General features: G+C 37.2%; 1 protein-coding gene across 5 annotated transcripts in view; it reads left to right on the top strand.

The window, feature by feature from the left end:
* Adam28 (ADAM metallopeptidase domain 28) overlaps positions 1–17579 on the top strand; it is a 56692-nt gene that overhangs the window by 19635 nt on the left and 19478 nt on the right. For all 5 annotated transcript variants that reach the window (XM_047549918.1, XM_047549922.1, XM_047549920.1 and 2 more), the window contains exons 9-14: positions 1405–1574; positions 3938–4022; positions 7998–8128; positions 9277–9454; positions 10903–10992; positions 13591–13786. In XM_047549918.1, the coding sequence (XP_047405874.1) occupies positions 1405–1574; positions 3938–4022; positions 7998–8128; positions 9277–9454; positions 10903–10992; positions 13591–13786 (850 nt within the window). The remainder of the gene's footprint in view (positions 1–1404; positions 1575–3937; positions 4023–7997; positions 8129–9276; positions 9455–10902; positions 10993–13590; positions 13787–17579) is intronic.

The raw sequence follows: 17579 nt of genomic DNA, 5'->3' as shown, positions 1-17579 counted from the left end.
TTTTTGAAACCTCTTCTCAAGTTTATCCCACCTGAATTGTGGATGATTTGATTCAGTGTCGGCCTAAGGAGTAGAGGATCACTACCACAAACCATTCAAGCTGCTATCACAAAATGCCATAGACCAGGTAGCTTATAAACAACAGAAACTAATTTCTCACACTTCTGGAGGCTGGGAAGTTCAAGATGGAGGTGGCAGCTGATTTGGTGTCTGGCATGGCCTGCTTTCTGGCTCATAGATGGTCCCTTCTTGCTGTGCCCTAAGCTGGAAGGAGCTTAATGAAGCTCAGTGAGGCTCATTTTGGAAGGACCCTAAGCCCATGTGAGAGGCAGCCACTTTCACTCCGGCTCTCCTCCCACTGGCCTGGCCGCCTAATGCAGTCACTTTGGAAGACAGAACTTCAATGTGTGAATATGGGGGTATGGAGAGGGGCACAAACATTCAGACCGGAGCAATCACTTTTCACGTAACATGTTGCTTCACTAGTGCTCACACCAGGGTTGAGCCAATGTGGCCAATTTCTAAATATGATCACTCTAAGAATATTGAAAAACATATGAACAAATATACTTAAAGGGAAGCCAGAGTGGTAAGCTGTTAACACAACATGGTAGCATTTCTCTTTTTTTTTAACCATGAAGCCACATTTCCAATTTATTTATTTATTTATTTTGTCTAGTTATCTATAAAAGTTTTATTTTTCATAAGTACTAATTACAAAACTCTTTCTTTAGGTGAGAGATGTTGACAAACATTACATAAAACCAATTACAAAGTGAGAAAGTAGTACACAGATGGATACACATATATTGCCACCAACAATTGTGAGATCATATGAATGGAATGAATGGGAATTAAGAAGAAAAGCTATAAAATTGGTTTGTGACCGTATTTTAAAAAAATTACTCACAAATTGGGAAATCTTAAAAATTTGAGAGTAGTTTCATGCTTCTGTATTTCTATATATGCTTAAAGTTAGAAGACAATCTTACCAAGTAAAGCTGGCAAAATATAAATTATGCTAATATTTTTGTGTTAGCAAAGAATTGTATAGAACTCATTTTATATAAATAACTTATCAACTCTATGAACGACATATTAAAATTTCCCAATTTGTGAGTAGCATTTCTTTTGGTCACAGCAGGAAAAGTTTGTATCCATAGAGCCTTTGCTCTCCAAAAGGAAGTCTATAGGCCCCAAAGAGGTAAGGTCATCTGCCTTTCCTTTTGCATGGGGATTTTTGCATTTGCAAAAGGAGAAGGTTATTTCTGTTTTCACAAGTGTATTTGTAAAAAGGTTTTACAGTGCTGTTATGAATGTTTTACAAAATAAAATTCCTTGGAAGTATTAAAAGATAATGTCTGATGACAACTCATTGTTTGGCCATATAATCTCTTTGCACAGCTTTATAAAAAGCTCAATGTTCATGTGGCCTTAGTTGGGATAGAAATCTGGACGGACAAGGATAAAATAGAGATAACCCCAAATGCAACCCTCACCTTGGACAACTTTTCTAAATGGAGGGGGAGAAGCCTACTCAGAAGAAAGCGCCATGATCTTGCGCAGTTAATCACGTATGTATGGATTTTCTTCATTGCACTTCATGTGGTATTTAGCCTTAAAGCTTTTTACAGCCTTAGCAAAGCAAGGGGTATCTCAAGGTATAAGGAAGATGAGGGGTTGACACAATGGGGATTAAAAATTTAAAAATCACTCACTTGGATCGTATTGAATGCACTCTTACTTTTGATCCAAGTATTTTTTTTTTATAAAGAAGTCAATAATTTGGTAGTAATTCATAAGTTTGCTTTTACTGGGTTTATAGAAAAGATGGACCAGTTTAGATAACAAAAAGGATTCACACTCAATGTTTAAAAAGAACTGATTAGCTTTAGTCTCTACTTAGAATCAAAGGAAAATTGAATGTCATATTCTATTTCCACACCTCCCCTATCCTGCTAAAATGACGAACTAAAGACAATAGAGGAAATAAATCTAATGGCTACAAATTGCATAAGACCTGAGCAGATCCTTTCAAAGAAATGGAGAAAATGTTGCTGGATAGCTGGATAGTTTTCAGTGGAATCAGACAGAAGGAAATAGCGAAGATTGACTTGATATTACTAGAGAGTCCACTCACTAAGAAAACAGTGAAGGTCATGTGAAATTAGTGGACTACAGCCTATCAGAATCAAGTAAGCTGTCTGTGCTGGTTATCTATTACTATGCGACAAATCAAAACTCCTGAGCTTAAAATAAGCCTTCTTCACTTATGTGTTGGAAGTCTGGACTGGTGTGGCTGGAGCAGGGGTACTGGTGGGTTGGATCTCTGTTAGCCTTTCACGTGACTTAGACTTCCTCCAACTTGGGGTAGCTGACTTCTACGAAGGTGACCAGCTTCCCTCATAATGAGCAATCCAGGAAGCCCAGGAGGAACCATCAGGGCTTCTTATGACCAACCTAAGAAGTCCACAGTGTCACTGCTGTGCGTTCTCTTGATCAAGGGCACATGGTAAGACCAACCCAGATTTAAGGGGACGGCACTGCTCACAGTGCCTGGCTGGCTCATTGGACAGCCGTATTTGGAGAACAGCTGACAAATCCTTAATCTAGATAGGTGAGCTCTAGACTCAAGGACACACCTTGGGACAGACCCCACTCTGTAAAAAGGATTAATGATTTCCAAGGTCTTGAAGATAGTAAATAAAAGGAACTTGAACTCTTACCAGACCGATTCCAGAGCCAAATTTCCATGCAGAGTAATAGAGTAGAATGATAAAAAAAAAAAAAAAAAAATCATTGGCAAAAGGATAAATGTGGGTAATAAATGGCAAAGCAACGTTGAGAGAGATTTCTTGAATAGAGACCAGAATAAACAGGATAAAAGCCTTGATTAAAGATAGGGTGAAGTATATATCTTTCCTTCCATTTACAAATAGTAGGACTTACAATTTGCCAGACAAATTAGCAAAAGTCACCTATATCTAAGTACAACCAGGTAAAGATATGAGAGGCTAGACACACTCCACATGGAACACAGAAACCAAAATAGGTAACTGAAAGGTGTCATTTTTATAAATGTATTTGTGGTGATCATTAAAGCCACACAGATGTAGAATTAGGCATAATTAACTACAATATAAATTTAAAAGAGAATATAAATGTCAAAAGTATTTAAAACAGGGATAAAACCTTCAGGGAAGGAACAGTGGGAGGGAGTATTAAAGTTCTTTTATTGTGCATGGCAGAATTAGTACTCTCCATTCTTGATGTTTGTGGAAAAATAGAGGTTCATTTTTCGTGTAAATGCAGGGGAACTAATATTTGAAAATTTTCTAGAGATAGACAAAGACCAGAGTCTTATTACAGTTAGCAAAAAATATAAACAACAAAAAAAGCGTGTTATCTTTACTAATTAATTGGAAAATTCAAAGAAATTTCCCCCAAATTAAAATTACTCAAGATCAAATGGATCATCCTTGTAAGTAAGTGCAACTGGTCCAAACCTCTTTTCAGCGAGACTGATATTTCAATAGCATAAGTAACTGAAGCAGTGCTAAAGGAAAACTAAAGTAACTGGTTATAAAAATAAATGAGAAAAATATAAACTAAACCAGTATCGTGGTGATGCAATATCAAAATCAGATATATTTGGATGAAAAAGAAAAAGCTTGACAAGAGATAAATTTCAAAATGGAAAGTATAAGAAGGGCCTGCATATAAAATATTAAAGGTGATTACATTCTAGCACTTGGATTTCAAGTGATCTGAAAGACATTATAGAAAAAAAAAACACCTCATGCAATTTTGAAAGCTGGAGGAAAAATGAAAAGTGATATGTAGTTCTCTGCTAGCCATTTAAAGTTCTGAATGAACTGTCTATAGAAAATATCATGTAGAATCATACTTTTTATGTCAATCGATTCCTTCCTTGCAGCTCAACAGACTTGTCTGGAGCCATGGTGGGTCTTGCCTTCATGTCCTCGACCTGCTCTCCTTATCATTCTGTTGGCATCGTTCAGGTCTGTTTGAAAAGGGGCTGATGGTCACAGGATTTATATTTGCCAAATGCCTCTTCCCACTGAAACTAGGGAGATCACTATCATTAGTCTCCCTTAGTTCCTCGACATGGTAAATGCCTTTGGTTGAATTGTAAATGGTGAGCTAACCTTGCATTCCAGGATAAACCGACTTAGTCATAATGTATTTACTTTGATTCAAAGTGCTGGTCTGTCCTCAGCGTTGTTGCAGCAATATTTATGAGGAATTAGTGTGTAGTTTTCTTTTCTTATAATTTCTATGTATATTTCTTTCTTTCTTCTTCTTTTTCTTTTTCTTCTATGTTATCATTGTAAAGTTAGTCACACAGAATGAGTTGGAATATGTTCTCACCTCCTAGATTCTTTGGAATTTCAAACTAGAGCTGCTATCATTCCTTCCAAAATGTTTGATACCATTCACCAGTAAGACTATGTGGTGGAGAGAGTTTTGACTACAAATTGACTTTCTTCAAAAGACTATCAGGGCTATTCAGGTTATCTCTCTTTACTTGCAAGTCTTGGTAGTTTTGTCTTTAAGGAAAGCCATTCATTTTTTTCAGTTGGCAAAGATCTATTGATAATATCCCTTATTGTCTTTTCAATACAGAATTTAAAAGTAATGGTCCTCTCTTATTTATGATACTAATATTTGTGTTGTCTTGTTTTTGTGGGTAGTCTGGGTAGGATTTTATCATTTTATTTATCTTCTCAAATGAGCAACTTTTGGTTTCACTGATGCTATCATTTTGCTTTGACCTCATTGATTTCTGCTGCCTTGGACATTCATTCCCTCCCTTCTGTTTACACCGCGTTTAGTTTGTTCTTTAATGCAGTAAGTTCCTCATTCTCTCCTGCTTTAATTGCCTCCAGGATATTTGGATATGTGTGCTTCTATTTTTATTCAGTTCAAAATATTATCTTATTTTGGGGGGAGGCTCTTTGACTCACATTACAAGTAAGTTGTAATATTATTCACTAATAACATTTTTTTTTTATGCCAGGGATTGAACTCAAGGGCTCTTAGCCACTGAGCCACATGTCCAGCCCCTTTTTATTTTGAGACAGGGTCTCTCTAAGTTGCTTAGGACTTTGCTAAGTTGTTGAGGCTGTCTTTGAACTTTCAATCCTCCTGCCTCAGGCTCCCAGGCTGCTGGGATTACAGGTGTGCGCCACTCTGCCCGACCCACTGTTGATTTTTTTCTTAATGGACTAAAACATACTTTGCAGAATTTCAATGTTTTTAATTTTTTGAGGTTCATTCTTAGTCAATGCTCCACATAAACTCGAAAATACTGTGTCTTCTGCTCTTATTGAATAGAGTGCTCTGTAATTATCAATGATGTCAAGTTAATTCTTAGTATTGTTCAGGTCTCTCAAATCCTAATGAAGAGGTAGAGAGTATTAAAGTACCTAAGTTTAATTGCTGACTTTTCTATTTCTTATTTTACCTCTTTAAGTTTTTTGTTTCATGAATTGTAAAGCTCTGTTAGGTATATACATAAGTATAGTAGTCATGTTTTCTTAAAGAATTGACCCCATGTCATCGTGCTATCATCCTGAAACATATATCCTTAAAATATTATTTGTTCTGGTGTTGACTTTGCCTGATTTTAGTAACTACTCTTGGGCAGCTCATGTTTGCATGGCGAATCTTTTTCCTTACTTACATTATTTAACCTACATGTTTCTTTATACTTAGGAAACTTTTCTGGTGGACAGCATGTCACTGAATTTTGTCTTTAATATGAAAGTGCATGTTTTGCTTAGCAACTGAGATCATTTATATATATTCTTGGGCTAGAATCTTTCATATTGCTAGCTGTTTTCTAATCCATCTAATGTTTGGTTTGTTTCAATTTTTATTGCCTTCTTTAAGGTTGAGTATTTTTAATAATAATTGTATTTATCTCCATCTTAAGCATTTTGTTGATAACTTTGTTTTCATGTTTGCCTGAGGCTTATCATACATTTTTTAGTTTACCTTGAAATTAACATTACACTGCTTCGCATGGAGTTTAAGAACTTTCAAGAGAATACATTTAATTCTCCCTCCCATCCACTGTGCTATTGCTACCATGTTTAGCTTTAAGTCACCTATGAATTCACATGCATTGCTGCTACTATTGCTATAAAGAGTCGTCTGATGTTGCAATTTGAAATAAGGAAAGTTAGCTTTATGTTTACACTTATTCTATCGCATTCCCAACACTCTTCAGTTTTTTGGTAAAGATCCAAGTTTTTATCCAATATTGTATTTTTTTCCTTCCAGGGGAACATTATTTTTTTTATTATTTTTTAAAATTTATTTTTATTGTAAACAAATGGGATACATGTTGTTTCTATTTGTACATGGAGTAACAGCATACCATTTGCATAATCATACATTTACATAGAGTAATGATGTTTGATTCATTCTGTTATTTTTTTCCTTCCTCCCACCCCTCCCACCCCTCTTTTCCCTCTATACAGTCCATCCTTCCTCCATTCTTGCACCCCCCCACCCCCCATTATGTGTCATCATCCGCTTATCAGTGGGATCATTTGTCCTTTGGATTTTTGAGATTGGCTTATCTCACGTAGCATGATATTCTCCAATTTCATCCATTTGCCTACAAATGCCATAATTTTATCATTCTTTATAGCTGAGTAATATCCCATTGTATATATACACCACAGTTTCTTTATCCATTCATCAATTGAAGGACATCTGGCTATTGTGAATTGAGCAGCTATGAACATTGATGTGGCTGTATCTCTGTAGTATGCTGATTTTAAGTCCTTTGGGTACAGGCCAAGGAGTGGGATAGCTGGGTCAAATGGTGGTCCATTCCAAGTTTTCTAAGGAATCTCCACACTGCTTTCCAGAGTGGCTGCACTAATTTGCATCCCCACCAGCAATGTATGAGTGTACCTTTCTCCCCACATCCTCTCCAACACCTATTGTTGCTTGTATTCTTGATAATCACCATTATAATTGGGGTGAGATGGAATCTTAGTGTAGTTTTGATTTGCATTTCTCTTATTACTAAAGATGGTGAACATTTTTCCATATGTTTGTTGATTGCTTGTAGATCTTCTTCTGTGAAGCATCTATCTGTTCATATCCTTAGCCCATTTGTTGATTGGATTATTTGTATTCTTGGTGTAGAGTTTTTTGAGTTCTTTGTATATTCTGGAAATTAATGCTCTATCTGAAGTATGAGTGGCAAAGATATTCTCCCATTCTGTAGGTTCTCTCTTCGCATTGCTGATAGTTTCCTTTGCTGAGAGAAAGCTATTTAGTTCGAATCTATCCCAGTTATTGATTCTTGCTTTTTATTTCTTTTGCTATGGGAGTCCTGTTAAGGAAGTCTGATCCTAAGCCAACAAGTTGAAGATTTCCAGGGGAACTTTAAAAAGAAAAGTTTCTTTTAATCCAAACAGTTCTTTCAGTCTTGTTTATCTGAGACTTTATCTTTTCATCATTAATGTATTTTTAGACTCCTTGGTTTTCTGTAACCCCAACTTACTGGTGGGTTCTAGGGAAGTTATAGTTGTTTATGAGCTTTGCCCTGATTAGTGGAAGAATAATGATCTCTCCAGCTTTCCACATCCCAGGGGGAAATGGAACAAAATACTTTCAGTGACTACCTACGAATCAGGGTTTGTGATAGTTTTCATGGGATGAATAGAAGTAAAATACATATTGTCTTCCCTGAAAGAACTTGCCATAAAATTGGAAAAGAAAGTGGTCCAGTTATATTTAGTAATGGGCATTTACTACCAAAGAGCTCTGTGTTTTATGTGTGTGTGTGTGTGTGTGTGTGTGTGTGTGTAAGAGAGAAAGAGAGAAGGCTGAAGCTGGAATCAATCTCTTTGTTCCCCTAGACAACAGGAAGAGTTTTAGTGAGAAGCAATCCTTCAAGTTATAAATCATTTTGAAAACGAGAGATTCCATTTCCCCATTCTTCTCCTTAGGACCACAGTAGCAATCTTCATAGAGTCGCGGGGACAATGGCCCATGAAATGGGCCACAACCTCGGGATGATCCATGACTCCTATGGTTGCAAGTGCCCCTCCACAGTATGTGTGATGGAGCAGAGAGTAAGGTGAGCCTCTGGGAGCGAGCCCGGTGTCCCTGAGTTGACCTCTCTGGGCTGCTCTTTAGGTTTTCAACAACGTGCTCAGTTTTCGAATTTAATAATGTGATAATTGCAGTATTCATTGTTATATCTGTGCCACACTACCTTACTCTTCATCTGTAAATAATATTTTTGTCCACTAAAACGTAGTTTGACAAATCTTTCTGCTCTTGGGGCATCTCATCATTTTCTCCTGATGTATACAAACGTGGCTCCAGAAAATCATTGGCATTGATCAAAATTCCCATGAATTCAGAATGGTTGGTGGTATGGAAAAGAAAAGTTATGGTAGTTTTTAAGTAAAATTTATCTAAATAGTTGTAGAACATATTTAGTTCAACTCATCAGTTATGTACCTCTCCAGTAGTCAATGCTGGAGCATGGAACTAAAAAGTGCCTCTAGTCCTTTATCCAGCTCTGAAGAAAAGCTGGTTAAAAGCTAGTTAAAGGAGAAGTTCCCCACAGGAGGATGAAGATGGTCTCTGAACAGATGACATATTCCTGCCTTGCCTTGGGCCAAACTTCAGCCAATCTTATCTTTTAAGCTCTCTCAGCCTCTTTTAGGGGTTCATTTCCCACTTTCTTATCCCCTAGCTCACTCAAACCAGGGTTATTTCCCCATCCATGCCCTTTCACAAAATAGGACGTGACTCCATGCCAGTGACATGGCTTATGATGTGTTTCCCAGATATTATTGCATTTTAAGCCTCATCTTTATTTGTTGAATGAAGGGATTGTCAGTTGAAATTTACTTGAAGGAAACTGAATCCTTAGACATGTACATAAATATGAATTTGCTACCTTTAGGACTTCATAACCGCAAGATGATCTAAGGCTAAATGAGAATATCTGGGGAAGGCAGACACATTTCTTATGGGAAATGCCCAATGCTGTGCTTTGAGATGTGGTCATGTGTTCTCACTAAGCTGGAGGTGTTTATGTCCACCCTGGTGGGTTAATTCAGGCACGCCAAGGAGCTCATGATTCATCCACTGATCAGAGGATTGGATTTGGTCTTTTGGGGAGGGTCAGAGGTATAATCATACCGGGTATCAGCTATGGCTCCCCATATGCTAAGCATGACTGTGTTCCATTTTCTCTCTTTATCTTCACAGCTTCTATATACCCACAGACTTCAGTTCCTGCAGCCGTGTCAACTATCACAAGTTCCTTGAAGATAAATTACCAAATTGCCTCTTTAATACCCCGTTGCCTGCCGATATCATATCCACCCCGATCTGTGGGAACCAGTTGATAGAAGCGGGAGAGGACTGTGATTGTGGGACCCCCGAGGTACTACCAAGCCCTTTCTAAAAGGTTCTAGTTTGTTTATCATGGCTAAGAAGCAAAGGTAGAGTAGAACAGGTGGCATGCTGTGAAACTGTCTGTCACAATTTTGGATAGGTTCGCGGTGGGGATTTGCCAGGCCAGTCTTCCTGACAGGAGCTGGCATATCTTGGTAGACCTTGATGATTTCACTCCCAGGGTCCCTTCCCATCCCTCACCAACTTGGGCTTTGGGTCTCCATCTCGCCCTATGTGGCTGAAATATTTCAAGTTTGTCATGTGACTGTGACTCATTGAGCCTCACTTAAGGCATGGAGCTGGGGCAGCGCTGAGAGAGTGTGAGTAGCTGACTTGCCCAAGGTCACAGAGCTGGCCGGTGGAGAAACCAGGGTCTGAATTTGGGAGTGTTGTCATTGGAGTCCCAGCACCAGTCATACAGGGGCCCGTCCATCCCATCCGGCTTCAGGACTCAGATGCTGCCATCAGGAGTTCTCACGGACCTCGCCCCAGTCACGGGGCAGCCATGCTTCTGAATGGGGCCTTTGCCCCATTTTATTAACCCCGATAGAAGTTATGCATCAACTCCCAGGGGGCTGGATGCGCACCGTCTCCCAAATGAAGTTATGAACGTATTCTTTCCACGAGCAACAACAATTTTTCCAAATGTTGCTCATATGTCAAGTAATGGCTATAGTTTTAACTTTAAAATATTATAACTCTAAAAGTATCACTGTTGTCTAGGAATCCAGACAGCCGCAAAGGACATTGCCCAAAGGGTCTTGGGCAGGCAGGCTTCTGATTTCTTGGGACAAGACAGGGAGAGCAAGACAAAGTATGTGGCTTATACAGTTGACTTAAAAGTCAGAATTGGATAAAGGACTAGAGGCAGTTTTTATAGTTCATATTCTAGAGACTACATTGGCTGCTGGAGAGGTACATAACTAATGAGTTGAACTAATTATGTTCTACAACTATTTTATTTTAAAAAACCATCATAACTATTCCTTTATTTTCTTTTTTCCTTTATCTTTTACCAAGAAGAATAGGTCTTTTTGTTTACTTTTTGGTATTGATATGGAAGATGAGGGAATAGACATTTAAGTTAAATTAAAAAAAAATAGAAAAGACATTTAAGTAAAAAAGAGGGGAGGGGTTAAGTAGAATTCAAATGAATACAAACCACCATTCACTCCAGAAACTGTTTTTCTAACGTTTGGTTTTGTTTAGGGCTGGGGGTATCACTCAGTGGTGGTAGAATACTCACCCAGCTTGTGTAAGGCCCAAGTTTGAGACCAACCACACACACACACACACACACACACCAAGTGTTGTTTTATTTTTCAAAAAAAAATTATTTTTAAAGTACTATCTGTGTGATAAATAAATTATATGACTTGTGTTGAAATGGGACCAAAAAGCAATCCATCATTTTCCTCTGTTTCTGTTACATCTTAGGAATGTACCAACATTTGCTGTGATGCTGAAACATGTAAAACCAAAGCAGGCTTTCAGTGTTCATCAGGAGAATGCTGTGGAAAATGCCAAGTAAGATTAATTTACTCTATTTTAATAATTACTTTTTTCTATATTAACATCTCAGTGATTCTGTTAAGTGAAACAAGCAAAGCAATGGTTTTCTTTCTGTAAAATTTATCAAGTACCATATTTTCCCTGAATGATTTACATGCAAGGAAATAATTTTCCAACAATGCGAGGAAAGTGATATTATTTCATTTTGTTTTGGAAAGAATGGAGGCTGAGGAAGAAAATGTGAAATGTAATATGGCCACTCTGTACTGTGACAAATCTTGGAGTGATTATCATTAGCAAGTGAAAAAGCTAGGCACAAAGAGAAATATCATCCGATCTCATGCACACGTGGAATCTGAACAAGTTCAAATATAGACACAGAGAGAACAGTGGTTACCAGGAGTAGGGAGGTGGGGGAACTGGGGAGATGCTGGGTAAAAGGTACACAGTCTCAGTTATGTAGGATGAATGAAGTCAAAGATCTAATGTTATCACAATCACTGTAGGTAATTGTGAATGTGGGATATTTGCTAAGATACGAGATTTCATGTATTCTTACTGTGCACATGTTAACTACATGAGGAAATGGACATGCTAATTTCCTTAATTGTAGTAATCCTTTTACCCTGAATATGCACTTTAAAACATGTTGTACACCTTAAAGACATACAATTAAAAATATTCAAAAATAAATAATATGGTCACTAGCTAGTGGGCAAATCCCAATCATGACCCCTACTTCAAAACCAAGCTAGTTGCTTCCATCCTTGCTTTATCTCATGATTCATGAGTCTTTTTGGACTGAGTTTTGTAAGATTGATTGTTTCTGCCTTTGACAAGTGTTTGGTGAAAAAGTTTTTAAATTTGAATAGTGTGGCAGTGCTTCTATCTTCAATCTTTGAAGTCACTTCAGTGTGAAATTCTTAGAAATAAGACACGTTATTTTCTGTGGGGCTTTTTGACTTTTCCTTGAAGGTGGAGTTTAGTAGTTTACATTCTACTGTTGCATATAACTCTGTATTGTGCTCATTTCTCTGTATATTTTTCTTCTTGGTTAGATTGATTCCTAAGGGCAGGAGAACTGATTCACTTCCACCTAGTGTGGACTTTCATACATTTTGAATGCACAAGAACTGTTCACAGAATTAATTTGTAAATGATATATCAGGTTATAGTGTTTGATATATAGTGTTTGATATATTGTCAGAGGGAGAGTACAATTAAAAGAGATCAAAAGGAAGCAAATTTGAGAACTTAGTATTCAACCAATGTTTATTAATTGTTATTTGTTAGAGATAAGATCAAAATGTCAGTCTTTCATCTCAAGGAACTTGTCAGTTATTTATTCCCTTCGGGAAATCATGTACGCACATGAACCAGATGAAAATATAAGGCATGATAAGATCCCATATTGATAATATGAGACTTTCCATGTGTATTTTCACAATGATCTTGTAAAGCAGATGCTGAAGAAATGTATTTACAGTAAGATTATATCCATTTTCTTAAGAACCTAAAAAATAGAGAAAAGACTGAAAACCTTATCATCTAAATCAAAATTCAGCGTTCTTACCACCAGGCGCAGAGAACAAGAATAGCAATTTGTACTGAAGAGGTCAGGTAAACCTTCATAGGGAAGGGGGCTTTCAACTTGCCTGGAAAGAAAAAAGAATTAATTTTAGATTTTAGATTTAGATTTATACAAGAAGGGAAAGAATATACAAATAAGGAGAAATGAAGAGCCTCTTTGTGTGGCAGCTGGTAAGAAAGCTAGTCTGTCCAGCTGGGACAGTGGGGCTTGAACGTGAGGAATCCAGCATGCTGGGATTGAAAAGTGGGTTTGATCTGCAACTGGCGTTAGGGTGGCGGAAGCTGTTGAGTGCAAAGGGAATGTGCGCACGCACACGGCTGGGGGCGGGCCAGCTCCCTCAGATGCACAGGAGTGGCAGAAGTAGTTCTGCTGAGGTTCGTGCGAGGAAATAAGAGCAAGATTTGCAGCATTAGATTGCAATGGAGTTTTTACATCAAGTCAACTTTTGCTTATTTTTTTCTTATGATGAATTGTTTCAGAAGAAAAAGTGAATTGTAAAGAAATATCTAAACATATAATAAAAGGAATTAAGACTAAGGAAACCTGATGCCTGGGAAAGTCTCGGGTCGTGCTGATCTGCAGCTTGTAAACCTACCTTCCTCAATACAAAAGATTCAGTAAACCTCCGGAGCTGCAGATTTAAGTCTTGAAAATCTCCACGTAGGTGCATTAAACAAAGGGAGAAATAATTTCCTTCTCTGCATCTGAGATGTTGCTTGGTTTTCTTCTGAACTTTTCTTCTCTATAATTCCTTAGGAGTTACACTACACATTCAAAATATTGATTGCTTAAAGACAGGGCGTTGACCGATATCGACAGAATAAGAGATGGCTTTAAAGTATACCCAGCAAAAATAAACTGAAGGAAAATTATGCTTCTAGTTATGCCCAAAAAGGTCAAATAGAAAAGATTATTTGTGTTAATTTGAGGTATTAGGGCAAAGGAGATGGAAAGAAAAGCCTTTCTTTACCTTTTTTCTTTTTTCTTTTCTTTTCTTTTCTTTTTTTTTTAACCCCCTGCAGCTTAAAAAGGCTGGGACTGTGTGCAGACCTGCAAACAATGAGTGCGACCTGCCTGAGATGTGCGATGGTAAATCCAGTCGCTGCTCCAGTGACAGATTCCGCGTCAATGGCTTCCCTTGCCAAAATGGGCGGGGCTACTGCTTGAATGGGCGGTGCCCCACGCTGCAGCAGCAGTGCACCCAGATGTGGGGCCCAGGTAGGGGACCGACCTCTCTCTATGCACATGCAGAGAAAAAAATCGTTAGGATGACAGAGTGATCATGACCCAAGGACAGTTCTTTTCCACCTTCTTGAAACTCACTACTAAAACCATGGATGAGTGCATTTTAAGACTGAACGATTAGAATTGTTAGATTTGGTCAATAAAGATAATGACCGCCCAGTCAAATTTTAATTTCAGATGAACTACATCTTTGTGTTTTAGTATCACTATGCCCCATGCAGTATTTCAGATATGCTAAAAAAAAAAAAAAATCTTTTGAAATTCAAATTCAACTGGATATCCAGGGATGCTCGGCAGACAAGTAAACCTTAGAGGTCTGCGGACACTGGAGCGCAGGCGCACACGGGTGCCCACCTGCTGGACAGGCAGGAGTACAGGGGAATGGGCCAAGAGCAAAGAAATGGGGACAGAAGAGAAGGAGGACGCTGGAGTGCGGAAGCGCAAAGGAGACGTGATAACTTCAGAGCACGCTTTGTTCGCTGGAATTTTAGAGACCCGACTCTGATCACACCACAATAAAAACTTCAAAAATGTAAGTGTGATTTAAAGCTCTCCAAAAACTTTTAAATTTAAATTTTATTAAATAGCTTGGTTAGAAATAATGGACATGGAGAATAAAAATTCCCAAAATAGTGAAATCTGGAGAGAAGAAAAGGGAGTAAAAATGAAGGTCAGGCATTGACAACTTTCATCTCCCAAACGAATGTTTTCCAGGTGCTGGTTGCAGGCAAAGAGGATGTTTTATCATCCTGAAAAGAAAACAGTCTCTAGGAGGCGTTATCCCCTCCAAAGCAAAATCCCTTTTAGGCACTGTCCACAGACCTTGACTGAAAGGCGCACATTCCCGACTAAGCAAAATTGACATATGTTCACTATTTGATCACCCCGCAAAATAACCTATGAGATGACGCTTGAGGTTTGCATCCTGCCCTGTCTTTCTGTGCTAACAAGTGATCTCACATGTAAAATCTAAAAAACAGTGGAAGTCATAGAACTAGAGAATAGAAGGTTGATTACCCAGGGCTCAGGGAAAGATGTTGTCTAAAGTTACAAAAGTCTGTTTAAAAAAAAAAAAAAGAAAGAAGGGCAGATTTTTCTTTAAAAAACAAAAAAAGCGATTATTTGGACTTCCTGAATATGATCTGCGTGCGTCCATGGATTTAATTTTCATAACCCTTCCCACCACACTTTCAAATTTCTACTTAAGCGATCGAGGAAATTCTTATTCAAAAAGGAAAAATCTACACATTCCTAAAAACATCTGAAAAGGGCCATTGCAGGCCAAGAACTTTTCCCAATTACTGAAAATAAGTCAAGACTGAGGAAAAAATAAAGCAATCCTGATGCACAAAATACCCAGAAAAACAAGCGACGTCAGGATCCTATAAAAATCCCTAAATAAATCTCTAAATAAAAATAAAATAAGTAAAATTAAAAATATGAAAATAAAACCTTCTGTGTTAAACAAGAGACTCAATTTTAAGAGCAAAACTTAGTGCCTGTCGCATGGAAAAGTGTCCGGATGCACTGGATTCCGGCCTCGGCTATCTCCTTTGTGCTTCCTGCAGCTGGCTATGCCTCAATAAAGGTGGAAATGAAACTGGTTTGCTGATTAAGACTTCATGTTTCCCTGGCTAACCTGGTTATATGGAAAAACTTGGGGAAAGAAAATCTTCAGCACAGAAGCAAAGCTCTGAGCATCTCCTTTATGACCTGGTTAAAAAAAAAAAAAAAATACATATATATATATATATGATAGATGTCACATACTGCCTTAGTGTGCCTGACTCTTTTCTCTATCTCCACTAAAGCCTGGAAACTTCCTAGTATAGGGATAGTATCCCTCTTCTCCCTCCTACCACAGTGCCTGGCTTTAGTAAATATTCAAAAGTATCTGTTGAATTAACATTGCATATTCTTATCTGATATCTCACATTAAAAGTATTAACAAATACTGCAGAAGTAAATTTGTTCCAAAATTTCAAATTTTACAATTCATAATAATAATAATGGATTTTTCTTAATCTGAAAAGTATCATAACATAGATACATAAAGAAAAATCACTTTTGAGCACCAAATCATAACTACAAATCAGTAGGAACTCAAAGTACTAGAAACATGGTCAAGACACAAGTAGACAGTTCATCATAATGAAAAAATGCAATAAAAATTAAAATCATTTTAACTCACCAGCAGTATAAGAATTATGAATGAAAACAAGTTAAACATATTTGTATCCTGGCAAAGATTCATTATAGGAGTTAATGCTCAGTGTTGACAAAGATGTGACAACACACCTAATTTCCATACATCACTAGTAAAAATAAGGGTTAGTAAAATCTTTAGAGAGAATGTGGAAAAACCCTTACACAACCTTAAAAATAGTTTTTGTACTCCCTAGCAATCATACCAAGAAATATGTATTAACAATAATTTTTCTGCTACCTTTTTTTGTAATGATAGTAAATAATAGTGAAATATTTCCAAATCCAAAAATTTAAAGATTGATGAAGTAAATTATAGTGTTTAATCCAATGAAATTCTTGCAGCTTGATTCTGTAGCATATTTAATGTCTGGAAATGGATTAGCATATTATTAATTGGGATAAAGCAATTTAAAATGCAACACAATACCAGTATATGAATGACACTTTCTGTAATATTAGCAACAGGAACTTAAAGGTTTAGGATTAGGAATAAGCTTACTCACACCTAATTATTCTTTTTTTTCCACTGTAACTATTTTATTACTATAATAAGCGACTGATGTTACTAATATTCAAATAATCATGAAAATATAGTAACAAAACTCATTGTCTTGAATATTGAAACATGAAATTCATTTATAATGTTTTGAGTTTACAAAACAATACGATACGTTTAATAGTTTTTTGTTGTTGTTGTTTTCTTGGAAATGACACAATATCCTCATAGGCTTTTGCTTATTTTAACCTTGTTTTTTGATTGTCACAGATTTCTTTAAAATTGCCCAGTGTCTAAGAAAGAGTCATTTATAGATCCTTCATAAGGACAGCCTAGCTCGGGAAAGCACATAGGTCTTCCACTCAGAATTGGGCGTGAGGTTGGTTTTTCATCTCTGTGACTTAATATGGTTCTTAGTTTCCTTATTGATCACATGAGAATGACAATAAGAAAAGCTCGCGTTCTTGGCCACGTGCTACTCACCAGGCACCTTTCTCCTGGCTGACATTTACTCACTCCTTTAGCATATGTCCTCATTTTACCCAGAAGCAAACCCAGGGAGATCCAGGACTTGCCCAGGTTCCTAGAGTTGCCCAGCGTTGCTTGGAGCCTGCGCTCCTAACCATTGCTTTGTGCTTGTCCGATGGGGGTCTGCGGAAGATTACATGAGAATGAAATACATCTGTCTCTTGCCTGGCACATAGTAGGAGTTTGAACATAAATAGTAGTCGCCATGGCGGCACATATCAACACAATATTTTATGAAAGTTTTTCTCTTTTATGTGGAAGAAGTACGTAAGAAAATTTTCAAAATTATTTTATCCACACTAGACACTTTTAGTCCTAATATTTTCTATTATATTCGAATACGTACATTTTGGGAGTTCTATATTTAGTCGATGAATAACTACAATCAAATACTTTGTTAACTGTGTTTTACGTTGATTTTCTTGATAAAATCCTTATTATATAAGCTAAAAAAAACATTTTAAAGTCTTCATTAGAATTCTTATCTACTATTTCATGTTTTTTCAAACTTATGAATAACCACAATCTTTTCCT

Source organism: Sciurus carolinensis, chromosome 4 (genome assembly GCF_902686445.1).
Source record: "Sciurus carolinensis chromosome 4, mSciCar1.2, whole genome shotgun sequence".
NCBI classification, from domain to species: Eukaryota; Metazoa; Chordata; class Mammalia; order Rodentia; family Sciuridae; genus Sciurus; species Sciurus carolinensis.
The sequence above is the reverse complement of the archived record's forward strand: the minus strand, read 5'-3'. Positions and strand labels throughout refer to the sequence as shown.